This window comes from Calypte anna, chromosome Z (assembly GCF_003957555.1).
Source record: "Calypte anna isolate BGI_N300 chromosome Z, bCalAnn1_v1.p, whole genome shotgun sequence".
In the NCBI taxonomy this organism is placed as follows: Eukaryota; Metazoa; Chordata; class Aves; order Apodiformes; family Trochilidae; genus Calypte; species Calypte anna.
The window spans coordinates 9,613,673-9,641,407 of NC_044274.1; the positions used below are offsets into that span (position 1 = coordinate 9,613,673).

At 42.0% G+C, this 27,735-nt stretch overlaps 1 protein-coding gene across 1 annotated transcript; it reads right to left on the reverse strand.

Moving 5' to 3' along the window:
- Window positions 1–1,876: 1,876 nt before the first annotated feature.
- On the reverse strand, window positions 1,877–27,641 carry DCAF12 (DDB1 and CUL4 associated factor 12). Its single transcript, XM_030466856.1, has 9 exons — window positions 27,366–27,641; window positions 26,298–26,552; window positions 15,965–16,171; window positions 14,665–14,725; window positions 11,631–11,824; window positions 10,573–10,638; window positions 9,702–9,864; window positions 7,203–7,387; window positions 1,877–6,461 (listed from the first exon to the last, which is right to left on the reverse strand). Exons 1-9 carry the CDS (start codon window positions 27,444–27,446, stop codon window positions 6,303–6,305), a joined length of 1,371 nt encoding a protein of 456 aa, XP_030322716.1. The 5' UTR covers window positions 27,447–27,641; the 3' UTR covers window positions 1,877–6,302.
- Between the last annotated feature and the right edge of the window lie 94 nt (window positions 27,642–27,735).

The following is a 27,735-nucleotide window of genomic DNA, read 5'->3' on the forward strand; positions in this document are numbered from 1 at the left end:
ACTGTAGGACATCCTACCCTCAGGCAGTAAGTTGTGATCACTGCACAGCTTTTAACACCTCGTGCAGTTTGTGCATCACATACAAGTACATCACAGGCAGTAGGGAAGATCCAGCATTTGTGTACACATAAACATAAAAGCAAGAACTGGTAGAAGTCACAGGTAAGACTGATCCCAAGACAAACCAGTGTATCAGTTTGTGTCTACAACACATCCTAAAAACAAATGGAACAGTTCACAAGTAACAGTACAAACCTTTTGCAACTTCAACACGTACATCTTAGAAAAGAACAACACATGTACCCAGCCCTAAGACAGTGACAAGTTTGTGAGAGAACTTTACAAAGATCAAGGTACCAGAAGAAGAAGGCACATTAACCTCTGGTTGGTCCGTTTCGGTATTATTTGGATGAGTCATAGTGATTTATATACCCTGAGACTGTGTGAGGCCTTCAAAGGAAAGGAAACCAGATGAATGGGCAAATAAAAGTACAAGTTTAATGAGATCTTAAGAGTCAGCACCTGAATTTTCCCTTTTAATAAGGGAATCTGGAAAAGAAAACAATATTTCCTAAGAAAACAATGTATTGACTGCTAGATTTTTGTTCTGATTCCAAAGAGTCAACATCCAGGACTACAGAGACACCACATTATGTTGCAAGGGTTTTACACACCGTTTGAGTCAAATGACCAGAATCTGTGTAAGATCATGGTTTACTTGGTGGTTTTTTGGGTAAAGAAATGGTCAAGTAGCTTATGTCTTCTTAGCTCTGCCAACCCTGGCACTGTGGGAGCACTTCCTTAGGCAGTGCCATTCCTGACAGCATACTAGAAAATGGCACTCAGTTTTTAATGGGGAGGATTCTGTTCCATCAAGACCATTCTTTTAATTATCTGAGTAACACATGATTTTTGATAAAGAAATTCAGCATCACACACAAAAATATAGTTCCTAATTTAAATCCTTGAAATCTAACATGGAGAAACAAGAATGGCAGGGGCACCTACTTGATCTCTCTAAAAATGTTTCTGATTAAGCCCTCTCACAAACGCCTCCTGAGCACTGAGCAAGCATCCTCTCTATCTATTTTAATTCTTCAGGAGAGCAATACTGAACACTGTTGGGCTTCCACCTCTTCTCATGTGCCTCCTTGCCCATCCATACCACAGGCCAAAGTCCCTGCTTGCAGAGGGAGATCATATGCAAGAAATCCCTTCAGACAAGAGAGTCTGTATTATCCTTTCCACTCTCATGGACAGATTCCTGGTTTCTGCACTTCAGAGCCTTTCTATTAAGTTACTGAAGGCAGTGCAGCACACAGAAATGCTTTTTTAGTTGAGGTGACAACCAGGGACTCTGGCTGGGGAGTGGCCATGGTGCAAATGGGGATGTTCACTTGGTTTTGAGCTAGAGAGCCCGTGCCTGGTGAGCACAGGAGCCAAGGGCTCAGCAGGCGATGGGCCAGAGCATCACCTCCACTTGCATCACACACAGCTCTGCAACAGTGCTTGTAGAAAAACAAGCTGAAACCCCATGCAGTAACACAGTCATAGCAGCAACTCTGACAAAGGCTAAGAGCCTCTTTGAAACCTTGGAAAAGTGGGTATATGGAAAACAAGGGGATCAGATCATCGCTAATAGATCTTGGATCTCCCATCTGGCTGCTGAAGGGTGTTGCTGCTTTGCCAAGATGCAGCAACTGACAGCCCATCTGGTTTTGGTTTCTCGCAGACAAAACAAAGAGATGACCTCTGTGAAGGGTCTAGGCAAGCCTTTTTTATTTTGCTTCTGCACCAGATGAGGGGCATTCATTCACAAGGTCAGAAAGCTTCTCTGAGCTAAGGGGCAGAAATCAAGACACCAAACCACTTAACATAGCTGGATCATAACTTTAATCTGTTAAGTCTGCAGCTGCAAGCTACATACAAAGCAAGTTCTCAGGGGAAGGAAGAGGAAAAAAATTCTGGAGACTAGTAATGGACACATAAGTATCTTCATCCTTAAGCTACAAAAAGCTGCCAAAGACTTGAAATAGAGGCAGCAAATATATCCCCATAATGAAGTTCAGGAGCTCCTCTCATTGAGGAAGTCCCAAGAGTAACCCACAATGCAAATGTAACGTTTGTGGACAGACTTAAGTTTAGAAAGACCACTGGGCACTACTGCAATGAATCTTAAAAATGGATCAATGTGGAAAATGAACAACTGAGAGTAGGAACAAACAGCTATTACTTATTCTTTGGTAATTTACTTACCTTGGACTAACACCAGAAGCACTGATGAGGGAACAAGAAAGCACCCATGGAAAGCACTGGCAATTCTCCCTGATGTGACTGTACAAGGGAGGAAGCTGGAGGAATTATCAGGACTAAGGTGTCTGGTGAAGAGGGTGAGCATCACCCTCATTGCTGTCCTCAGGTCAACACTGCAAAGTAGCTTTTGCTTCCTTAGGAATGTCCAAAACATAAAACCCAGCTGTAACTGAGGGGTTGCTACCCAGTACTCACAAGGTGGATACTACCAAACCCATAATTAAGTCACTATTTAGATAACCTATGATTATGAATACTAAAATGTAATACCCAAAGATACCCAAGTTAACAAGTCTACTGCAAAGAGCTGAGCAGTAACATCAAAATGAGTGTAGGCACTCTGCAACAGCCCAAAAGATCCCACATGACTGAAAAGTCAATAGCAGGAGGAAAAGTCTGGGAAGTCTGTTGCAATTTAAGTTTATTTTCTCTTGTTCAAATGCCTAACAAGAGATAAGCCAGCCTGTTTCACCCGAGGAACAGAACATTCCTCTGTAATCCCATCAAACTCGTACAAGGGCAACTGCCCAGTACTACAGACTGAGACAGCCCCAAAGGTCTACCCAGTTTAAAATAAAACAAACTGAAAGTCTCCAGCAGTGCCTGACAAAATGCCAGCAAGCCCATTTCTGCTTGATGGAAGTCACCTCTGCAAGCACAAAATCACTACAATAAAAACTGGGATGATTTGGGGTGGAGGAGGCAACTCCAAACAGTCCGCTCAGGAGGGTAGGAAAGGAGGGAAATAATTAAGCAACTTTGGAAAAACACAAGATGGTCTAAAAATGTTCATGCTGCTGGGTCTCAGCAGAGCACAGGGTGCCATTCAAGCAACTACTGAAACACAGCCACCAGGCTGATCTCCATCCATCCCAGGGTTTATCAGCCATTTGAACAACAGTGTGAGCCCAACTCTCTCCCTGTGAAACCTGGAGATAACCTGCTGCACAGCCATCCCTGCACTTTGATGGGAAACACATGCATTTCTCACCATCATCCTCCATGCAATATACACCCAATTCTGATGCATAACCTAACAGGGCAACAAAATCAAACCAAGTAAGAAAACTTCATTTTTTCTCCTATCTCTTGTATTTGGACTCTTGGCATATCATCACCTTTCTCTGCCTCCATTTCCAATTCTGACTGGACAGAAAGTGACATCTGACCACCAACAAAATATTCTGAAATTTAAAAATCTGTATCACTGAAAGCATTTAAAACCTCTGAAGCAGGCTAAAAACTAAGTTCTCCCTGGCCCAATTTATTTGTGTGCTTGAAGCACTACCTAGTTTGTTTCCATTTCTGGGGGGGGAATTTTCATACAACAAAAAGGATAGCTTCCTCTCCATAAAAGTTATTTTTACAAGACAGTACCCTGAAGCAGAACATACAGAAGCGTGTAAGACTTGAGGGATTTTATATCATCATCTAGAATCTTCTAACAATTGTAAAAAAAAAAAAAAAAAAAAGAGGGAGGAAAAGGATGCTCAGGCTAACAGGACCATACTTGGGGAGATCTGAGTCAGCAAAGAGGGAAAGAGGGACACTTTCAGGAGTGCCAAGGTCACCTCTTCAGAAACCTAGAGATTCTGCTGATAGTGCAGAAAGCTCAGCCTCCATGCTTGGAGGCTGAAGCTCAGTCCATACAAATACCCTTTTTGCACCCTCATCCAGACCTGAAATATGCTTCAATTAACAGATCAACATCAGAGCTAGAATTTCCTAACCAAGAGTTTTCCTTTGACACCGATGACATGAAATGCCTAACTACTAATTGTTGTTTCAGCAGGATTAAAGGACGCTCAGGAAAAAAAAAAAGCAAAAAAAAAAAGCTGCACTTCAAACCAAACCCAGACAAAAGAACCTAACTGAGCATGTGCCCTGTGACAGTGTGACTTTATGCAGTAGCTGGAGGAGGAATCCTGCATATTGTCACCAGGACTTGTTTTTCTCTGTATGCTTTTCAAAATACCTCAAATAAACAGAACGGTGGTATATTGCTGTCACAGAGCAACACAGGAAACACTGAGATCTTTTTTAAAAAAAATTAAAAACTCTAAAGAAAACTTGAGTGCTTCTTTGCTCCCCCATGATATATGGTTTGCCCCTTTTCAGAGAAAAGCTTGAAAAGCCACACACATGGCACTGCAAACTGATTTAAGTTGAAGCAACCAGCTCACAAGGGATGTAGAATCATGAAATGCCACGAGATGTGTGTGTGAAAGCACCCGTGTCAGAGCTGGAGTGAGTGAATTATGCTCCTGTACAGATGCACAACTGGGAGCTCTTCTCTTTACAGCATTCCCACCTGGATGGAAGGAAACTGCATTCCTTGCAGGATTTCCATCCAAGTCTCCACTACCCACCAGAAATTAAGCCTGAGGCTCACTGCTTGGCACTGCTGATGGAGATCACCGGCAGACATCAGGGACCAGAGCTACTGTGCAGTGGTGGCTGTGACCTCCAGCAGGTACAGGAACAGATCCCAACCTTGTCTTTCATCTCAGCTTCAACCCACTGCCCATTTGGCACCAAAGCAGTGAGCTACAGGCACACCCTGCTCCATCAGTGACATGGGCAGGGGAAAAGCATTGATGCCAGCAGAGCACAGAGGTGTCAGCAACAAGGTGAGAGTTTGATGCCTGCCAAGAGGCCATGAGGAACACTCTGGAGTCCTGCATTTTACCTTATCTAAGACAATCACCCTGGAAAGTGCACCCTTCACAGCTGGACCTGAAGAGCATCAGACTTATTCTCCCTCTCCACTCCCTTCCCATGTGGTGTTTGAGGGAGTTTGGGGAAATGCAGGGGATGTGGGGAAAGACTGAGCCTCTCCTGTAGCAAGCAGGATGACAGCAGATGCTAGCACATGAGCAAGTTATCTTGCTATGTGGAAAGATTCAAGCTCATGTTAGACAAGTCTGAGATGCCTTCTTTGAAAAAAAAAAAAGTTTATTTATTCCACTGGCTTGTTAAAGAAGATAGCAAACCAAAACAGCCAAAATAGGGAAAGTTTCCACAACCTAGAACAAAAAAGGCCCTGGATTTCAGTCAGTTTATGAAGAACCCATGGGCTATTGCTGCAGCATCCTTAGGAACCTTGGCTCACGTGGAAAATTAATAGATTTAGTTAATTTTGAGTAACAAGAACATTCATGTCCCTAGCCCCCATTTCCTCTGAGCATCTCTCCAGGCCCTCTATGAAAAGACACCCAGCAACAGCCACACTGTAGGACAGCCTAGACAATCTCCAGTTGTGCAAGCTGTTACCTGGGACAGGCAGAGGAGGAAGAATATAATCTTTTGCTCCTGGCACTGCTGTAAACTATTTCAAATACAAATGCATGCTTGAGAATTCCTGCATTTCTACAGTTTGGGCTTGATGGGCAATAGCCTGGGGAATCCACCTCTGTGCTTCACTGAGCACAGCTTAAAATTACCATATTCCTCTATGTATAAACAGTGTCACTAGACTTGTACTTTTAAAAAATAAGATCAGCCGTGGCCAGGGCCAGGCTCTGCAGATAAAGAAGTAGCTTATCTCTTATAAATATTTTTAATATTCTTTAATTACAAGTAGTCCTCGCTCCAGGTAATGTAACTGACACAAAGTACCTGCACACACGCAGCCCCGAGACTTTCACAGAAAGCCCAAGAGCAACCACTCTATAAGAAAGGAATCCTACCTCACAGCAAAGTAGGGGAGGGTGCACATGGCCAAAATAGCCTAAATGTGTGGGAAGAGTCATTTGGAGTAAATACAACAAAAAGGGATTTTAAAAACCCTTCATACAAAGGATCAAGGAGGTTAAAGCAAAAAACTGGTTCAAAAAGATGTACAAAACTGTTGAAGACCAACAGAAAACAGCTGAAAAATAACTTGCATTTAAATCAGAAATCAATGGCATCACACAATTTTGTTGTTAAAAAAAAAAAAAGGAAAAGTGGAAATCTGTGTAAAGACCAGCATTTATAAAGAGTTATCATTAGCTCCAGAGACCAGCATAATTCCCATGAAGTCCTGATGGAAGGGGGCCTCCTGCCACAAAGAGTTTCGTTCCAGACGAGTCGTAGCAGTGGGTGTAAACAGCATTTGGGAAGAAATTTATGTCAGAAAAATAATTCCTCCAGGTCTCATCATGATTCTGTTAAAGGAAAGTTTAGATTGTTATTGTTACTAAACAAATGAAAAAACTTGTTTCACAAAAACAGAAGGCAGCTTCCAAAACCTAAAAAGGGACCTTTTCTGTTATTATGCCCTGAAGCTTTAGACAGATCAACCTGAAGATACCAGAGTTGCCATGAAGCATTTTCTGAGGATATTTGGGCCCAACAATTGAGGGGAGGAGGTGACGGGTAGGGAAGATGTATCAAGTTTCATTAGCTTTTAAAGTTACATCACAATGGTACAAAAGATAATGGACAGAAAGCCATTAACTGCTTTATGATAACATACAGGAAATGGAACTCAAGTGCCTGCTATAGCATCACCTCAGGAAGCTACAGCTTCTCAGATTGCATGCAATTAAATTACATCTCTTTTGGAGTAGCATGTTTTGAAGGAAGACAGTGTATTTTGTGTTTAAAGTTCTGAAAATCAGAAGCTAGGTTACCTTTGAAAATACAAAGATATAAAACCTAGCTCATTTATGGATCAGTGCATGAGAGGTAGTGAGTATGCCTTACACTCAAGCAACAACCTTTCACAAAGCTTTTGGAGAAAGCAATTCTGCAGCACTTCTTGCTTTTCATTATTATTGTTTATATGATCACTGTTTTGCTGGGACATCTCTCATACAGTAACACCCATGACTACAAGAAGAACCAGTTCCCAAGCCCCACGGCACTCCTGTACAAAAGGTTTTCTGTAGTCTCACACTACTCACCAGCCAGCCTTTGCCAGTAGTCAGTTTCAAAATTTCACCTCCTCCTAACTTCTGCTTCTGACCATAGCAGGCACGTGGGGGCTTCTCCTCCAGGAACCTCTGGGCTCTGATATCATAGAACAGCAAGGAACCTTGCCCTGTCCCCACAGTGATGATGTGCTCGTAGAAGCTCACCGACCGAATACCTGCCACACAGAGAAGAGACACACAATGCACAACAAGAAAGGTACTTCAGCTCTGCAGCACTTCTTCTTGGTGTCTGGTATTTTCTTCAAGAGGAAATGCCCACTGATATTCTCTGGCATATACCAGTGGAGCCTCTGCAATCAGCAAGAGCAGTCACTTGGAGGAGGGAAGGCTGGCACAAGAGGGGACCTCCTCTTATTTTTGTTTCAAAAGTGCTCTTGATGAGCAACCTAGCAGAACACTTGCTTAACAGGAACAGGTGATGAAGCATGAAAGCAGATGGGATATACTTCTCAGTGCAATTTATTAATGAAAAGCTAGAAAATGCAGAATGTCTGTGAATCTAACAACAGAAAATTAACTGGAGGAATCTGTGATGTACCCACAAGTAAGAGGATGTTCGGAACAGGCTTTCAAGAACAGCACTTCAAATTGTCTCCTAAGGAGCTGAAGTACTTCATATTAATCAGTCCCATCACAAAAAAAGCACAACCTATGCCTACAACTGATCACAGTAAGCTCAACATACTCAGCACTCTACCACCTGTGGACCTGGACTATTTGGCTTTGAGCAGATTGAGTCTCACTCCTGAGAGGCAAGGAGGCTCTAGAAATCCCAGAAGAAAATCAAGATGCAGTAACACATCCTAAACAAGGAGCAGACAAAGAGTGTGCTACACAAGCCCTGTCTGCTACATTAACACTGCTATCTTAAAGTCAAGGGCAGACAACATAGCACTGCATGCCAGTAAGCAGCAAGCAGCTACTCTTGCAGATCAAGAAGTCCAGGGTCTGCACTTCCCTCCCTGCTGAGGTGTTAAGAAAAGCAACAGAAGATGCACTTTTAAAAAGCATTAACTACATAGAGCAGACAGGGTTACATTGGGTAAAATATAACCAGCCTCAGCCTTCTGACTTGCTTTTGTATAATACACTAGGGATCTGAAGTTAATGTGGAATGACCACCTTCCAGAGGCCCATGTGGAAGCTGACAGTACATTCAGGTAACATTTCAAAGCACCTAAAACACCAAGTCAGATTTTACTCTGCAAATGAATAAACACCCTACTTCCTAGGGCTGCTGCACTGCTCCAGGTCCCAGTGGGATCAATGGAAAGCTGGAACACTTGGCCTCTTGGGAACCAATATTACTTAAGTGCCTCCAGCACCATGCCAAAAAAAGATACCTGCCTATTATGCAGAACAGAAAATAGCACTGAACAAAGGTTTTGTCCAGCAGGGATGATCACATACTCAAGGCAAAAGCTTTCAGCCAATACAGTTCAGTGTCTTGGTATTTCTTTCCATGTGAGGACCTTCACAGAGCCCTCACTGACAGCAGGTCAGGACAAGGGCTGTGGCTGGTAAAGGTGCTCAAGTGCCAACACGAGCTGGCAAAGCACCTTTTCTCATGTTATTCTCCCAAATATGAAAGAAGCAGACCATGACATTCATCTACACAGGACCACTCAAACTTCAGTAACCATAAATAAATAATTCTTTCCCATTCCTTGCATTTCCTTTTGGTAACTTGTCCAGTGAGGAGATGATGACTAGAGCCAAGCTAAATAAGGACTGCAACTTACTAGTCTGGAATTAACGTGGTTTAAAATGGGTATCAGAGCACAGTGTCTTCTCATGCACAGAAATAAAGAATATGGGAAAAAGTTTATGGGACCATTCCCCCTGCAAGCCCTGGTGTAAGGTTTCATTGCAATTCATCAGAAAAGGAAAAAAATGGCAGTCAAATCTTTAACATTTTTTTGGTTTTGTTTTGTTGGGTTTTTTTGGTTGGTTGGTTGGGTATTTTTTAAGAGTGAGCTTTTGTATATTTTAAGCAAATAAATACACATTGAAAATCAAGTCTCACTCGTGCAAAGCAAACATTAACACACAGCACTGACTCCGAGCATGATACCCCCAAAGCAAACAACAGTCCCATTCCTAGGGAATAATGCAAAAATAGGTAGTACTAATGGCAGTATGAAGACTGGACTTTCTTTGAGATTAAGTAAAACAGAGTAAAATATAAGTAGAATTAAAATGCACATTTAAAAGTTCATTAACATTTGGATGGGGTACATTTTAGTTGATTGCAAAAACACTGGTATCTTTCAGTAGATTTCACAATTGCTTTTAAGTTCAGCTTGCTGTCTACTCAAGGAATACTCTCATAAAAGAGAAACACATACTATCAACCATTTCTTTAGTTTGTGACATGAAGAACCCTCCCCCTTTAATAAAAGCCTATTTTGCTGTAATAATAATAAATTAATAGCTGCTACTGCTAGAAAACCATCCCAAGTTTCTTACCACTGCCTCGTTCCTTGGAACAGACGGATTTCACATTGTGAGAAGGCTGCCTGGGATCCAGAAAGGAGACGTGTGCCTGGGATCCTACTGCATACACTGACCACTCCTGACCATAAGCCAAACACACATTCTCCCTGCAGTATGGCAACTTTGTGGAAAGTAACTGGAACAGAAGTAATAAAAATCAACCCATTATGACAAAAGAAGACACTGTTAATAGAACAATTATGTCACCTATGCTCAAGCAAGGCGCAGTGAAAAAAAAAAACCAAATGGCAGCGAAAAAAAAAAAAAAGATCACCACACTTCCAGGGAAGTTCCTGGGAAAAACAACAACCTGACCCAGAGAAAAAAAACTGAAGGAGATGAGATACCTTCTCTGAACCAAACTGAGATGATTAATGCTGGAAACAAGTGTTATGGAAAGAAAACCAAACATTTTCCTAAGTTGGTTTACATCTTCCTGTGATTTCTGCAGCAGGTGTATGCAGACATCAACTCTCAGCTGAGAAAGATCCATATGCCAGCACAGGTATGTCTGGGCTTGATCTGTAATTACACCTACACAAGTGCAGCTTCCTTAATTAGTGCTGCTAATCAAGTACCCATCATGTTCTACACAATGGTTCACTTCAGATAGTGCAAAACTGGTGGGAAGGTAAGAGCACTTCTCACCCTACCAAATAAGTGAAGCAGGGCATCTCTTTCCTCAGGTTCTAATTTTTAGGACATTTCATTTTACATAAAACTTTCAAGTACTCTACAAACATGGCTGCTCTTTCTCCAAGCAATTAAAAGAATATGAAGTACACTGAACAACCTTAACTGCTGGAGGATTTATGACATTTAGAACTAACAAACAGAAAAGCACCTTTGATAGTGTGTGTTCTGCTTTCCAAAGATGAAAATAGCCATCTAGGGACACAGCTCCCAGCTCCTATACAAAAATAAATAAGAGAGTTAGTTTCTGTGTTACTGGTGTCCTTACAAACTCTCACACTCTACTAGGCAAGATGCATACTCTGGATTGAACTCATTCACAATCCTGTAGTCTTATTAAGATAAATTTTCATTTTTTACTGGCACTGATAGAATGAAATACAGCACAAAGGTTCTGGGTAGAATAAGTATTAATAAAACAGTAAATAAACAAAAATAACTTTCAAAAGTATAGATCTTGCTAGACAATCAAATGATTAATTATTAGTACAAGCCAGTGCTGATGGTTCTTCTCTTCAGCAGCTCCCACACTGATTCTGACCCTGAAGCAAACATTCTTTTTCAGGCACTACTGTAATGAAAAAGCTGTATGAAGTCTCCATCACAGAGAAGTAATTAACAGCTATAGTGAAAAATAAAGTAGAAAGAAAAGTAGTGGGAGATGAATTGCTACTCCCACTACTAATGAAAAGAGATCAGCATGGGGGAGGTTAACATTTGCTGTTTGTCAAACCCAACAAAATAACACCACAGCAAGGACTAGTGCCTGCCCCATGTGTCAGTCACCTCACTTGCTGAGCAATCCATTAACGATTCAGCCTTCAAAACAGGACCTGCCTGAATGTTACCTGGTGTTCACAAAAGGGGAAGGAAAGCAGCAAGACAACTCAGGAGTGGGATTCAAGGTGCAGGAGAGATGTCCTGCTGCTTTATCTGCTTCTTGTAAACATTACCTGCCTCCCTCACCTTAAAGTGCAAGTCTACAATCAAACCCACAGAGAAACTGTTCCTTGTGAAAACATGTAATTTTTTTTCAGCTGGACTTCTACATTCACATGAGGCAGAAGGAGAAGGATGCAAAAGGACCAGGAAAAAAATACTAGGCTGCTTCTCTGGTATTTTTAATTTAGATTAATTTTCTTTTTTCTTTTTCTAATATACATATGGACAGTTCTAGGAGTTCTCAACTGTCTTGCTCATCTTACTGACCTTGTTCTTATTGTTGAAAGCCAGTGCTCGGACTTTGCAGTTATCAGGATTAGTGTTCTCCTTGGGGATGTCTTTCAGAGCCCTGTGTGTTATGTGGGCATAGACAGGAACTTGAGAGGGGTTGTGCCTGGCATCACTTTTGGACAACACATCCTCTGTGATTTCCCAGAGACCCATTGAACCATCCCGAGAACCTGAACAAACAGGGCACAAATAAACAGTCCATTTCACATATACATAACCCCCCCTTCTTACAAAAGGAATAACACAGCCTGAAAGAAAGGATATTATCATTCAATCTAACTGAACACTGTTGGTGCCTATGTATTCATTATTATTAACAAAAACATGACTTTACTGAGCTGTCAAGTTCAAAACATTTGGAACTCCCTGTCAGCTCTTGTCTACACAGTTTCCAAGCAGCTACATCACCTTATCTGTTTTCAAACTGGTAGAGATGCATCAAAGGCATGATCCTGCATTAAAAATGCCATTAGAGATTGACACATGGAATAAACTCAGAGGTGGCTGAGTGGTCTGCATGTTCAGCTTGGCTTACCTTGTCTAGTATTCTATTAAGTCAAAATCAAAAACCTCCAAGAATACTCAGCTTGATTTATGACAATTTGGGTTCATTTGGTTTCTGCCAGTGTGCTTATGGATATTTGCACACATATTTCTGAACTGAACAGAAATAACAATTTCAAGCTACATTTTTCACCAATCTGTATGGAATCTATCTTAAAATTATCCTTCTTAAACCCATGCAACCTGTTGTTTAAAGAATCTAAACACAGAAACTAATTTTTCTACTGAATTTGAAGACATTAAGCCAAAATAGGAATTGATAAGAGAAATAATACTGAAGAAAGATGAGTGTCTGGTTCAAAGATCAACACAAGGCCCTACACCTATTAATACCTATTCCTATTAATCCAAGGCCCTATAGCCATTCCCTTCCAGTGTTCAGTCAAATCACTTCTCTCCAAGTCAGCTCTGACATATTTGACAATTATCCTCAATTTCATCCCTCTACACTCCTCCTTCTTTCACAGGGAACCCGCAAGGAATATTTAATGTCTTGAAGATGCCTGAAAAACTAAATATCTACATCAGACTGTTAGATTTATAGGCTTTTGTACGTTTCAGAGAGCAAGCTGCAGTTAAGCAAAACATCTCATGGCAATATGGGTGGCCCAGCACTGCAGCAGATGCCTTTGCCCCCTCGCAGATGGAATCAGTCATTTGCCACCAGCACCCACAACCTCCAAACAAAAAAGGAGCTTCCTAATGGTACTGCATAGCATCAGACAGCACATGACACTGCACCCTGCAGGTCAGTTTACATGCTGATGGTTTTTAATGGCACATAATCGTTTGTGATGGAGGTTGAACACTGAGTAGTAGAATTCCTAAACATCTTGACATACTTTAGAAGGAGGCTGGCCCTTTTAATAGCCCTTTCCAGGGAAAAACCTCAGTGGATGTTGTTCATCTGGTTAGCCTGAAGCTAAGGACATAATAATTTGTTACTCTAGGCTCATGCCATCCTTGGAATTGTTCATTCCATCTGAAGCTTTTGCCATGGAAATTTTGTTTTGCCCAGCTGAGAGGACTGATGCATTCTCCCTTAGCTATGACTGCTTAGTCAAGAGTTTAATCTTATGCCTGTGCACTACTGAAAACGTATTGCTAAAGGTCTTACAAGCAGAGCCCTGCCTTGTTCTTGATGGAGTTAACACAAACAAGAATAATAACCATGACCCTGATCCTCTCTGCATTCTCTACAGTTTTGACTGCAGCAACAAATAACACTGCCAAACATCAAACCTCAGGCTGTATGATTGGTGCGATCTGCCATAGGACCAGTTACCCTTTTTTATTCCTGTGGCATCTAATCTTCCCCAAGATTAGAAAAATTACATTTAGCTTTTTAATTCAGGCAAAGATCTTTGCTATCTCCTCAGTGTTTGGAGTTGAAATATTTCTGCTCCATGCTTTCAGATACAGATGTAATCTGTAAGATTAGAACAACATCAGAAGTTTGCTGTCTTTGTGTTCTCCTGATTAGAATTAATTAGTGGAGTTCTGAAGAACTCTGATTAGCAATCAGACTCGCTACTTGCTTTCAACAAGTTTTCCTCACTGCCAGGACACTGTAACCTACATCCTGCTGTAAGCATCATACAGCTGAGGACATGGCAGTCTTCTACTCACACCCCCTCCCTTGAGCAGGCAGAAAACACTGAGAGCAACACACTTCAGTCTCTCATGCTGTGCCTCTATACTTTCAAGGATCAAATTTTATGTTAAATTCAAAATAAAATTTCAGAATTAGCTTGTAAAAAAAAATTTTGGAGTTTTATGAGACGCTTCAGACTTTCTGTCATGTGAAGTGTGGCAGAATACTCCTTGTACAGAACACTACACAGCAAGACAGCAAACTACTGAATTAATGCAATAGCATATTAGTATTGCTGCCTTTACCTAAGTAAGTAAAATTTGCTGCAGTTACAGTTTAGTAACCAACCAGTTACTAAAATCAGTAACTGACCTTTCCTATTACAGCCTTCTGTATTAACTACTATGGTATTATGTGCACATACATATATACACACATACATACAAAACAAACTGAGTTGTTGATAGAAACTGCTATTGTTCTGCTCTGTTCCAAAATTACTAGCTGATAACCCATATCCATCTTGAAATTATTCATCTTGTGTAGGATTCATCGTGTTTAGGGATCTTCTCATAGCAAGACACTAATATTCCCCTATATAAATATATCTATATAAATATTATAAATTCATACCTATATATAAAAAAAACAATCTAGAACAGGACCCTAACAAGTAGAACAAGAGCTAAGACTAAAACCAAGAAAGGTTTAAATGCTCAGGGTAGTTCCAAGTGGTTTCAAATGCCCTGACAGAGGTGCTTCCACAAGACACAATATCATGTACACTATAATATCATGTACACAGTGTACAATTCAGGGGGAAAAAAAAATAAAGAAAATAATTGACTTTACCAGAAACAGCCATAGTATCACTGATCCAAGCAATTGAAAAGATCCAGTCCTTATGTCCATCCTAAAAGAAAAAGACAGATTTTTCTGTGCCATTATGCTCAGGTGTGATCTCAAAGCAAACAAGTCTTGTTCACTTCGATTTTTAGTACAAACTCAGAAGGACAGAAAAAATTCCAGTATTAAGCAGTCGAATTACCTGTTATTTTAACAGTTTCCTATTTTGACGTTTCTATTTTGAATAAATAGAGAGCAATTATGTGATTGAAAAACAGGTCTCAGGACAAAGACAAGCTGATTTCAGTTCTAAGGACTTACTTTTTCCATTTTGAAAGCAGCCCTCTTGCTGCTATGAAGTAGGTGCATACTTTTATTTCCTTAAATGCACAACCCTACTATAAAAAGTAATCAAAGCCTTACGTACGTTTACAATGTAACCTACAGATGAATTTCTCAAGACTATCACTTCGCAAATGTTTTCTTTAGCAAGTGAGAAATACATGAGGGAGGGGGATAAAAGTCTGTAAGGCCCCAGTTCTGTCTGAAAATCTGCAAAGTCACAGCAGCACAGAAATTAATAGCAAGTTGAGCCTTTCTGCAGCTGGTTATCTGCTGCTGCAGAAACTCTGACCTAACTTCTGATCTTGCAGTTAAAGCCTATGTGAAGTTCTAAGTCTAAAAGGAGACACAAGAGAGAAGTGCTTACAGGACAAGACAATACTCATTGCAGTCTTTTTTCTTGCTAAAACTGGCTATTTTAAAACAGCCTCGTGATGGTTCATAAATATGAGCAGTACCAGAGTCTATCAAACAACCATAAGCTACTGGGTTAGAAATACTCCTCAAAACCAAGTTCTGCTGCTGGAATAATATACACAGAAGCTGCACTGAAGGAGGGAAACACTTAACAACTTATATAGTATTTTTGATTTTTAAAAAAATAAAACTCACTAAAAGTCTCACTAAAACTATTTTCAGAGGTCATGACCAGAATTAGACATTTAAGATTCTGTTACATTTTCTTTCACTACTTAAAAGGTAATTTGAAGTAGAACTGAAGAATGGTGAACAAGAAGAAATCTGACTCAGAACCCTACAAGTTGTCTCACCTGTTTGTTAAGCCACTCATATTTAAAATGTCTTCTCAAAAGACAACTTCAATCAGGAATGTTTTTGAACTTGCAAAAATTCACCCTCCACTACAGGACTCCCAAATCTTTAACCTTCCTCTGACCTTACACACTTCTAAGGAAGTAATTCCTGGAAGTGACAGAATAAACCCTCCCCGAATACTCCCACTTACATCTCCCACACAGACAGGATCCAGTGTAGGCAGACGATATATTGCAAGACTGTTGGGGTTGTCTCCACCTGTGGCCAGAAGGGTCCTCGAGGGGTTGAGCTCAATGGCATGAATACCACATCCCTGCTGGTTCACCATGCCAGGCTCACGATCCTTCAAAATAGGAATCTTAGTAATTTGACCAGTCTGGACATCTACTACAAATAACTGGGGGAAAAAACAAGAAAAAAAAAAAAAAAGGAGGAGATGTAAGTCATCATCAAACAGATAACAGCAAACAAGATGGTCAAACATCCTCCTTATTTTGAACTTGCAGTCTTTTCAAACTGGAATACACAAATTCTGAATTGATGGCTCAAAATATGTAGATTTCTTCTTAAAACAAGTAAACTAAATTAAAGTGGGCTTTATTTCAGTCATCTCATTTGGTTTTCATAGCAATGAAAAAGAGAGGGGAAAAATCTGTCATGGGAGGTTTCCCATTTAATAAAGCCCTTCAGTCCAAAACTCTTTTCCCTGTTAAATACCATGACGAAACAATATTCATTTGTCCTGTACCACAATAAGAAAGAGAATCCAACATAAAAAAAACCAAGTAAGCCCCAGGGAGCTTAGCACAAGAATTCTGCCTCTCAGAAAAGATACTTACCATTAAGTTTTGGGCTGTGGTGAACTGACACTATTTACATTTTCTGGTAATACACAGAGAATAGTAACTAAATACTGTACTGCTAGTACTAACATCTAAAAACAATGTCTCACTACATACATCACGCTGCAAAAAGACTAAGTTGGAGCTATGTGTCAGGTTTCCCTGGCAGAAAACTCAGCTGATAAAGCCTTATACCTAAAGTCTCTTCAAACACACATCATTATACCCAAAGTTTTGTCAGTTTAAACATACACAACCACAGGACTACAATCTAAACCAGAAGAAAGTTTTACATCGCCTGCCAAAGTGCACCTTCATTTGGGAGGCTCTTCAGCTAGATTATTTCACACATTCAGAGGTCAGTCCTACTCACAGTCAAATAGGTAAAATGGAGGGTACAAAGCCTAGTGACAGAACATGAGCAAAGCAAGGAAGTGGAGGGCCTGAAGTTGACATGGTGCTAAGGAAATTGATGCAGAACACAGACCAGGATTAGAACTGAATTACACACACCCTTATATTTATTCCTCCTATTACCAAAAACTATTATCTCAAAGCCTCTGGAAGTGAACTGAAAATGAAGACAACAACAAAAAGCAAATTCAATGCAATTAAAAAGCTATGCACCTCAAGGAAGTTGTTCTGAAATCCTTCCTTCTAGAAGGACAGAAAAATCTAGAAGTTCTCAGAGAGAAGTTACACATACAAGCTGCACTTTCAGTTCCTTATCTTGTATGCAGGTGTGGGGTCAGGCAAGAGCTGAAGTGCAGCTGGGTAGGATGGAGGAGGCACTCCTCACAAAATTTACAATGCAGTTCAGGGACTGAGACAGCTGGTAGAGACACCATCCCCTTTCCCCTAACCACATATCTGAAAATTAACACCTGCACTGCAGGATCAGGACCAGTAATCCCCTCTCCTCTGATCCTCCCCGGTCCTTCCCTGGTAAGTGCATACCCTCTTTTCCTCCTCAGCATTTCCTTCCAGCAATAATGCCCAATAATTGCCTCCCCTGTTCTCCTTTAACTACTGAACCCCACCCCACCCCCCCCCACAAGATCAAGAGTTTTGATTAAGGCTTGTATGTATCACCTGTAGATCTTAAAGCTGGTACTAGAGGCATTAATTAGGAAAAGACATCCACACCTCAGGATGTCCATGGACCCAGAGAAATCATGCCTCAGCTGTTAAGAGATTTACACTTTGAAGAACATCTCAACAGGTATGAGGACTGAAATTAAAACCCCTTCACATTGTCCAGCCTGACTCTACTGCCATACATCCATGTTTCATACAAGGCTAACAGAGACTTGCTGTAATGCAAAATTGCTTCAGGTAAACTAATTGGGCTGAGAAGGAAAAGAACCTGGAAACACACAGTGCTGAAGAATCAGACCCTCACATTTCTGCCCTGGATGTTGGAACTGGTTTGAGCCAGGGTAAACCAAATTTTCTTTCTAGTAATTTTACTTTCAGTTAAGTTTCTTTCAAGTAGCTGCACTTGCTGGAATTAACAGCATGGTTCCCAGACAGTGTCTGCTTCATAGCACTCAGTGTTTAAAGTTACAGCTGGAGAATGCTAAGCAGAACCAAGGCCACTGCTCAATTCTGAGAAACATCTAATTCTCTAGCAACAGAAAGGGATTAAAGGGATCACACCTGCAACCCTTCTGTGGGGCAAAGTGGAGCAAAGAGGTGACTGAAATTGATCAAAAGAAGTATTCTATCCCATACATGTCATACTTGGTATGAGTTCAGGGGTTCATGAGGGTCAAGGTCTCTTTATCCATTGCTGATATCCTATGAGGATTCTGTCCATCTGTCTGCCTTTGATCCTCATCTGTGCCCTCCTGAATCTGTGTTTTCCTCCTGCATCCAGCTCCTGTCTACTTCTGACTCCAGGAGCCCAGCCTGGGATTTATCCAGAGCTGCTCTGCATGGTGACATGAGTGTTATTGGGAGAGGATTACACTGCTTTGGTATATATTTGTACCTATTTAATTATTTTCCCTTTCATCACTACTGTTTAAAGCTGTGCAGTTTATTTTCCAACTTTTAAGTCTCTCTCTCTTATTCCTTCTCTTTTCCCTATAGGGGATGGAGAGCCTGTCATTTGTTTAATTGCCAGCCCAGTGTTAAACCATGACACAGCCTCAGCATCATCTTCCTGCAACAATTTTCCAAATTAAGATATTATCAGAAGCAGCAACAGGATGTATTTCTTGCAGTGCTTTCACCTGCTTGCAGCCCCCCTCTCATCTACCATCAGCCCTTGAACCTCTCTGTCATTTCCTTGCTTTTCCCCTCCAGCTCCACAGCGTTGCTGTAACCAGAGCACCAGCTGCTCTTGGGGCAACAAACTTCGCTAAGGGACTGTGCTTTGTCATTTCAGCCCTGAAGTCCTAAAGCTGTAACTCCTCCCCTTGTTTGGCAAGGAGTCTGGCACACTGTGGGTAGTTTAAAAACAACCACGGCCACCTCCCTGAAACAAAATAAGCAAGCACTGTCTGTGTATGCTGGGACTCTTGCATCATCTGGGGCAGGACAGGAAGCTGCAAGCTCACTCCTTGGAAGCTGCACCACTGATTGCCAAGAAATCTTCCCTGTAAATCCAGCAAACAGGAGCCAAGAGAAGCCTGACAGTTGCTAGACACATCTAAAGCCAAAAAGGGAGAAATGTTAAGAAACAGACGTAGGAACCAGCTCAGAATGCGGAAAATTTGGATACCATTTTAAGAGTTTCAAATACACTATAGTAAATAAAGTACAAAATAGGACTGCTTTTACACAAGTGCAGCCAAACTGACAGCATACATGACACAAATTCAAAGAAAAACCAGAAGCTGGTCTGCTTCCAGGGAAACTGCTACCTTCCCTACTCTTAAAATAAGTACATCTACAAATAACTCTAGGAGCAGCCCAGACTCCTACAGTAAGAGTTTTGACAGAGTCCTGATAGCTGATCTAAAATTTCCTTTTTTTTTTTCCTTTATCTGAAGTAGGCAAAATAAGTTTTTTTCAGCAACTCATTATGTAGAAACAAAAAAACAGCCCCCCAAAAACATTTCCTGGATGCAGTAAAGCCCCACCAATCTCCAGGCAAAGAACTGTGCATATTGTGTTCTTGCTCCTAGTAAAACGTATGGATGTCAGCCATTACTGTGCCAAATAACATCCAGGATTTAACAAGCCACGACTGCTTTGGCTTGGTCCAAGGACCACACTTCATCTGTGAAAAATAAGAACAGACTCAGCTATTGCATTCTCTGCAGGGCAGCCCTGTTCTAACAAGGGAACAGGATGGATGGCCTGAGAAATTTTTATTTTACTTCTTTTTTCCCTAATAATTTCAAATGTAAAGTCTGCAACAGTGCTGTCACTCAAGGATCAAGGCAGACAGCCATGGCTAGGTACTACAGTTGTCATAGCTGTCATGTAACTTAATGATCTGGGCCACAAAATTACTACCTGTATGCTTATTTTTCCTTTGCTTCACAGAAGTTGTGAGAATTCATTTTTGCAAATGGTTCTTATATAATTACCATGTGGCTCTCCCCTTTTCAAACAGCTTACAATCAATTTATTCAAGAAACTGTTCCACTTCATTCACTAAGGAACTTCATTATTCAGCTTGCCAAAAGTAAAGACTACAAAAGGGAATCATGAATCACCTGCCTTTTATACAACAATAAAACCAGAGCTAGATACTCATTGAATTTAAGTAGCCTTCCTCTGCATCTTTAACTGAATGCATTGACTGTATGCAGGAAGATCAAAAAACAGTTCTATGAAATGCCAAATCAAGGCAGCATGTAGACCCTCATGTCCTCTGCTGCTGCCCCTGCACACAGAACTGCAGATAACAGGTAAGCCTTATTTTTCACTTGATCATATATATCAACCAGAACAAAAACAAAGGGTGTCATCCTGAGCTACAGCATGTTTTTTTACACAAGAAGGATGGATATAAATTTGTTAGATACAAAGAACATGCATGAAAGTGAATGCTTATTCTTCATGAAAAAAAGTGCTCACAATTATGCTCTGCACCCCATCCCTTCACACACATCACTCTCAGAAATCACACTGATGCTTGAAAGAAACCCCAAACAAACACATTGCCTCGCTGAAAACAGTCACTGAGAGACAATCATGATGATCTTTCACACTTGGCTTAAGCCAGTCTTTGAGAATCTGCAGGCTTCTTCCTTACCTACCAAGTTTCACCACCCTCGTGACAACAACTGGTCCTCAGGTAGCTGTAAGGTCAACTGGATCATATCTCTGCCTTGGGTGAAAATCAACCCTACAAGAAAACCCATCTGAACACAGAGCAGCAAGGTGATCCACCTGGCTTCTCAGTCCCAGGCACATCAGTGCCAGCAAGAGCAAGAGGATGGGAACATCCCATTCTGCACTGGCATAACTTCAGACCAGCTGAGGCTGGTCACAAACATCTCACTCTCAGCAAAGCTGAAAAATTATATTACTGTTCTCCTTCTGGTATGTCTTTTGCTAAAAAAACAACAAAAGCAAGACAATGCTTGCAATGCCATACTCCCCTGTTCTGTCACAATGGGCACAATTAAAAACTTTTTCCCCATCTTTCTTGTAACCTTCCTACATGTACTGAAAGACTGCAATAAACCCTTCCCAGAACTCTCTCTTCTCCATCTGTGAACAACTGATGAACAACTCCATCTTCCTCAGCCTGTTTTCTCAGCACAGGTGCTCCAGCCCTCTGAACACTTTTGTGGCCCTCCTCTATACCAGCTCCCCCAGATCTATTTATTTCCTGTGCTGAGGACTCAGGAGGTGGACACAGGACTACAGGTGGAGTCTCAATGCCTTCCCTCAAGCTGCTGACCACACTTCTTTTGATGCAGCCCATGATACTCTGGGCTTTCTGGGCTGTGAAGTCACATTGCTAGCTCATGTCCAGCTTTTCATCCACCAATACACCTGCTGTCTTTCTTTGCAGGGCTGCTCTCAATCCCTTCATCCTTGCACTTGGCCTTGTTGAACCTCACAAGGTTCACATGGGTCCACTTCTCAAGCTTGTCCAGGCCCCTCTGGATGGCAACCTCTCCCTCAGGTTTGTCAACTGCACCACCCAGCTTGGCTTCATCTGAAAACTTGCTGAGGGTGCACTTGATCCCACTATGTCACTAATTAAGATATTAGTCAGTACTGGTCCCAGTATGGACCCCAGAGGGATACCACTTGTCACCTATTTACCACTATGCATCCAATCAATTCCTCACCCACTGAGCTGTCAGCTCATCAGTTCTTTAGCTCTCCAATTTAGAGAGATGTTGTGGGGGACCATGTCAAACATCTCACAGAAGTCCAGACAGCATCCACAGCTCTTCCCATGCCCACTGATGTAGTCTCTCCATTATGATGGTCAGGTAGGACTTGCCCTTGGTGAAGCCATGATGGTTGTCTCTAATCACCTCTCCTCCAAGTGCTTTAGCAGAGCTTTGAGGAGGAGTTTTTGCATGATCTTCTCAGGCACAGGTGAGGCTGATAGGAGGGTAGTTCAGAGTGCTGCTTTCTACCCTTTCTAAAAATGGGTGCAGTGTTTCCCTTTTTCCATTAGGGACTCCACACTACTGCCATGACTTTTCAACTATCATGGAAAACAGCTCAGCAAGCACATCAGCCATGCCCTGACACACACTAATCTCTGCACTAAACCTACTCACAGGTTGTGCAGCACAGGTGACACAAGTGGGTAATGGCCTTACATATCCTCCTTGACAGGATCCAAAGTGAAACAATCCTGAACGTAAAAAAAAAAACAACCTGAGAAGTGAGCAGCAGTAAAAGCAGCCAGCAAGCTGACTGACTGAATTCACACTTGGAGAGACAGACCAAGTAATCAGACACTCCACCTGGCTATGAAACCCCAAGGCACTACTAGATAACAGGCACACACTTTCATGTCATTGAATTTGTCACTGCCAAAATCACATTTGCCATTTGTTTTCATTTGTGTCTTGCCCTCCCTGTTTAATTTCAGGAGGCTGGCAGAAAGTTATCACATGTTGGCAGGTGGCAAAGGATAGAGAAGTGACAGACTTTGCCTGTTAAAGGGCACCTCTGCCACCCACACCATACCTGTTACAGAAACCACAACATTCTGAAGACAGCCCTGCAGCTGACAGAAAACCAAATACTCTTGAGACCAGAAACATCAGGCACCAGAGGCTTCCTTACACTGAGTTTAGTGAACTTAAGAGTAGACTCAAACTCTGGGAGCATGACTTCTTGTTCCCTCCCTGGAACCAGAAATGAGCAGTCTTCTAGGTTTTCTGTTACATGCACAGAGCCAGAAGATATGTTAACTTGCAAAGAAAATGGAAATAATTTCCCCCCAAAGAGTGTCCCATCCAAGGATGGAAGAGTAGCATTATATTCTTACCCCTACAATCCAGGACTACAAGACTAGGTTCTAATTGTATGATACACACAGAACAGACATGGGATATCTTCAGCAAATTTCAAGTCTCCAAGAAGAAACAAGAGCTGGTGATTTACAAGCAGGGAGTTCAAGGCAACACACAAATCTACCAGAGAGGGAAAAGGTATCAGTTAACATTCAGAAAGCAACTCATTCAAGCCTTGGAAAAAAAACACCTGAGAAAACTGAGTATTCAGTAAGAAAGTTTTAAAACATGAACACACCTAGCAGGGCTGCCTCATGGGGAAAAAAATTTAAAAATTTAATGCACTTCTATTCCTAAGCAACTGGAAACTAAGACCTTCTTCTGTTGAGGGAATGATGTACAGCTCTTGTATTTTTCATCCTTAGCTTCACAACTAGCAAAAGAGAAACAACACAGAACTAATGGAACGAAAGAAGCTACAAAATGATTCCTGGAGCTTCTTTTCAGAAGCTGTTTATTCTTGTTTCCTGAAATTAGTAAAAAAAATAAACAAAAAACTTCAGCTCTCTGATGTTCACTGTTTTCATTTGCCATAAGGTTGTCTCCTATGTAAGTCTCAAAATTTCTCTAGGAAGCTTGAGCCTAAGATACTGATTACAGGTATCATCCTCAGAGACTTCTTCACCTTTGGTAATTTAGATGCCATGGCAACACACTCTAAACATCTGCACCTCTCAGAGGCTTGCCTGCTTATTTACTTGAATTTGAAAAACAACTGAAGACCATTGCATAAAAAAATCAAGAAGATTCTTGCAAACATGTATTCTGTCTCAGAAAAACCCATGGGATTTTATCTGAATTTGTAGACACTTGAATGCTTGTGCAGGGTCCATAGGTCTAACTCTATCAGGGAAACCACACACCTTTGGGAAACTCAAATACTTGATTCACAGACAGCCACCTGTGAGCACCAGGATCCACTGGAGAACAGCAAAGGAATTTTACATCTACAACCATGTGCAGGAATATTTTTAAGGAAAAAGAGTTACTCTAAAAAGAAATAAACAGTTTTAACCCTAATTAAAAATGAGCCATTAGAAGTGTTGCATGTTCTCCTCAGTGTTCATGGTGCTTAGTACTGCCGAGTGACTAAAAGTAAACCTGCTCCTCTATGGCAAGAGTCTTGTTATTAAAAATAGTGAATCCTTTTGGCACTGCAGAGCCAAGGGCCATCTATAAATTAAATGCTAAAAGCTCTCAGTGCCACATTCAAGCTTTGATTAAAGTAACAGCTATGGTTTCTATTTTTCTGTTGCACTAACTTTAATTACATGCAACTCCAATGCAGCAAACCCCATTGAAGTCAACCAAGTTGTTGTAGATTTACTCCCAACTTTAAGGCCACAACTTCAGCATATGAGCTTCTTTGTTAGGTTGCTTACTCAGGAGGTGAGAGGGAAAATCTTGTAATTAAGAGCGTTGAGTTTAATGCTCTACTTGTTCAAATGTGAACACAAAGCAACCAAGCTGAAGCTCTTACGGTATTCATAATTCAGATGCAATCTTTCACAATGCTGAAGTGACTTCTTCTGTAATCCCTGTACTTTGCTTATTAAAAAAACAAGGCCTTTCCATAATGTTTAATCGAGCTGTGGAAGCAAACACTTCATGGCAGCCTATGCAGTGGGAACAACAATATAGTTGAATCCCTCTTCAGTTCTGTGGTTGTTCAGTATCCAACAATTTTCTGCAAGGCTGCATTAACAACACACTTGCCCGTTTATCTCTGCTGCAGCAGTGCTGGAAGTGCAGAAGTTACAGAACACAGAAAAATTTTTGCAGTTCTGTAGACCAAGTAGTGATCTTACTTATTGCCACAAGCAGGATTTCAGAGAGCTTGGGCTTCAGCTGGAGTTTGTCTCCTTTAAGGTGTTCCACAAACAGTGCTGTCTGCTGACCAGCTGAGGCAATGAATATTGAAAAAGAAGCAAAGAACTTGTATTTCAGGCTTATTTCTTATTAAAAATTGTTTTTTTTTTCTTTATACAGATAGGCCTTGTTCTTAAGAGCTACTGGTTGAAAGCCTCCTGCTGTGTAACCATGAATCATAACAGAACTGAAGTTAAAAAAAATATACCACTGTGCTTTCAGGTCAGACCACTGAGCACAGCACCTGTGCACACACACACAGAAATATTAAGGCAAGGAAACAATAGCACCATCTGACATACTTTGAGGTTTAAGAGCTGCTTGACCTTACAATGCTCAACTCATTCCTGTGGCACTAAGCAACTTGCCAAAACCAAATTTTGCTATTTTACACTAATTCAATCAGAACTTCATAGGCAAAACCACAACATTAGACAATGAATTTTGGCTACTAACTCTGAGAGAGTACGATGAAAGCAGTATGATCTCCTTCATTCATTAATCACACACATCATAATTTTAATACTGCCTATAAACTTTCAAATCAAAAGCATAATTTCAAGAGCCTGAAAAACCTTCAACTTTTGTTAAGGCACGTTAAAGTATTGTCCTGGTTTGGGCCAGGATAAAGGTGATTTTCTGTCTTGTGCTTTTGCTTTCAGCAAAGTCTCTTGTAAGTAGTTGCACTTGCTAAAATTAACAGTAAGTTTCTCAGACAGTGTCTGCTTCTGGGACTGATAACACTCGATTTAAACACTGAAAACAGAGTGTGGAGAAAAAACCCAACCCACTGAGTGAAAAAGATAATCCTGAAGATATGAAATAAAGTTTTTAAATCTGAAATATTGCTAACTACTCTGGTGAATATGTGGAGTTTAACCACAGTTTTTACTTTTGTAGTAACTTACCAAAACCACTAGCATGAAACAATACATAAAACAAACCATTTAAGGGGAAAAGATTCTTACTAGTATCTTCTGGCTTCATGACAGCTGCCCCAGAGCAAACCCTAGCACTGTTCTTTAACTTTTTATCTTCTGGACAAGAAGAAATATCCAACCCCATTGCTCCTGTCCATCCCACAAACAGATGTAAATCACTCTGTGCAGCTTAGACAGATGCTGCATCCAGGTACAGACCTTGTGTAGGTGTGTAGCCACCTGCACAGCACCATATTTTCAAGGTGAGAATGGGTCATCATTAAGCACTACCTTCATTCAAAATTAACTGTGTGTGATTTTGACTCCTAATGACTTCCTAATATTTCCCCTGGCAGCCCACAGAGTTCGACTGTGGCAAGTTTCATTTAGGGGGTGGAAAAACTAAGGCAGGTTAAGAGAAACAGAGAGGTAGCACTTACTGTGTTGCATTTTGTTCCACACACCACCTGTCGGTGGTTCAGCCACTGGGAGGCAAACACTTTATTAAGGGTTCCGAGGTGGAATTCTTTCTCCTTCAGGAGGCTGGGAAGCTGCTGTGCTGCATATCCGTGCAACAAGCGGCGATAGCTGGACTCGTTCTGCAATTTGACCTCCCTGCCTTTCAGGTAGTACACCAGAGACCTCTTAACTGGGGGGAGCCTTTTCCTTTTGGGGACAGGGTGATCCCACTCATACTGTGGAAAATAAGCAGGGAGATTAGACACAGCAACGAGAATCAACTTGAGACATGACCCTCCTAAATTCAAAGGCATTCCCAGCAAAACACTGACGCTCTCCAAACCGCCCATGGAATACCCAGCAGGAAGATTAACTCGGAAATGCTGACACAGCCTTCAGCAAGGTAAAATTAAGAGTAAATATTTACTGAAGAAGTAACCCTGCGATGACATTAAAACCAGTCTACACCAGTTCTGCACCACTCGGACACCACACTCTTACAGAGACAAGGAGAACCCAAGAAGCGCTTTACAAGAGCGCTCCGGGGGTTCGGGGTGACACCGCGGGGGGACCACCCGGTACCAACCGCGCTGTCCATCGGCCTCCTCATCCCGACGGCCCGGGCTGTCCCTGCAGCAGGGCACAGAGCCGGGGAGCGGTGGGGACCCGGCGCGGTCCCGGCGGTTATGGGCCGAACGGCTGAACCCAACGGGGCAGCTCGGGGAAAGATGGGGGGGGGGGAGGGAAAGCACTCGGGACCCGGGAGAGCCCACGGGACGGGAGTGGGACGAAGGGGCTGCCGGCTTTATCGCACTCAGACACCCCCCTACCAAGTGTGTCCCCCCCCATACCGGACACCCACAAGTACCAGCACCCCCTCGCCCGCTCTCCCTGCCCCAAGTGGGCACAGGGACACGGCAACCCCCGGTCAGGGTCACCCCTCTCTCCCCGGACACCGGTGTGTTTTCCACCGCCGGGACAAGCTCTTCACCCCCACACACACCTCGCCCCGACACACACCCGCTTCCCCGTCCCCCCCCACAACCTACCTGCTCCCCGTGGAGCCCCCCGGGCCCCGCGGCAGCAGCCGCCGCCGCTTTCCGCTTCCTGCTAACTGTTTTCCGGGCCATAGTAGAAGAAGGAGAAGGAAGAGGAGGAGAAGGAGAAGCCGAGAGCCCGGCCCGGACCCCACATGGAGCAGGAAGGGCCGGCGGCCGCCGGCGGGAAGGGCATATAACCGCGGGGAGGCGAGCCCGGTCGCTCTCACTCCCGCAGGCCCCGCCGACCGCTTCACGACATTTTCCACCGCGGTTTTTATATTTTTTTTTTTAATTTTTTTTTTTTTTTTTTACGACAGCCGCCTCCTACCTTTCCGGCGGCTGCCCCACCCCCCGCCCCCCCCCCCCCGCGCTCCGCCCC

What these genes read in the sequence shown, in the direction of transcription:
- DCAF12 (XM_030466856.1), bottom strand. Translation starts at nt 27,446, where the DNA reads ATGGCCCGGAAAACAGTTAGCAGGAAGCGGAAAGCGGCGGCGGCTGCT. An exon ending in GTGGAACAAAATGCAACACA is followed by an intron (nt 16,172 to 26,297) that starts GTAAGTGCTACC and finishes TTTTTCCCCCAG; the next exon opens with TTATTTGTAGTAGATGTCCA. An exon ending in ATCCTGTCTGTGTGGGAGAT is followed by an intron (nt 14,726 to 15,964) that starts GTAAGTGGGAGT and finishes TTTTTCTTTTAG; the next exon opens with GATGGACATAAGGACTGGAT.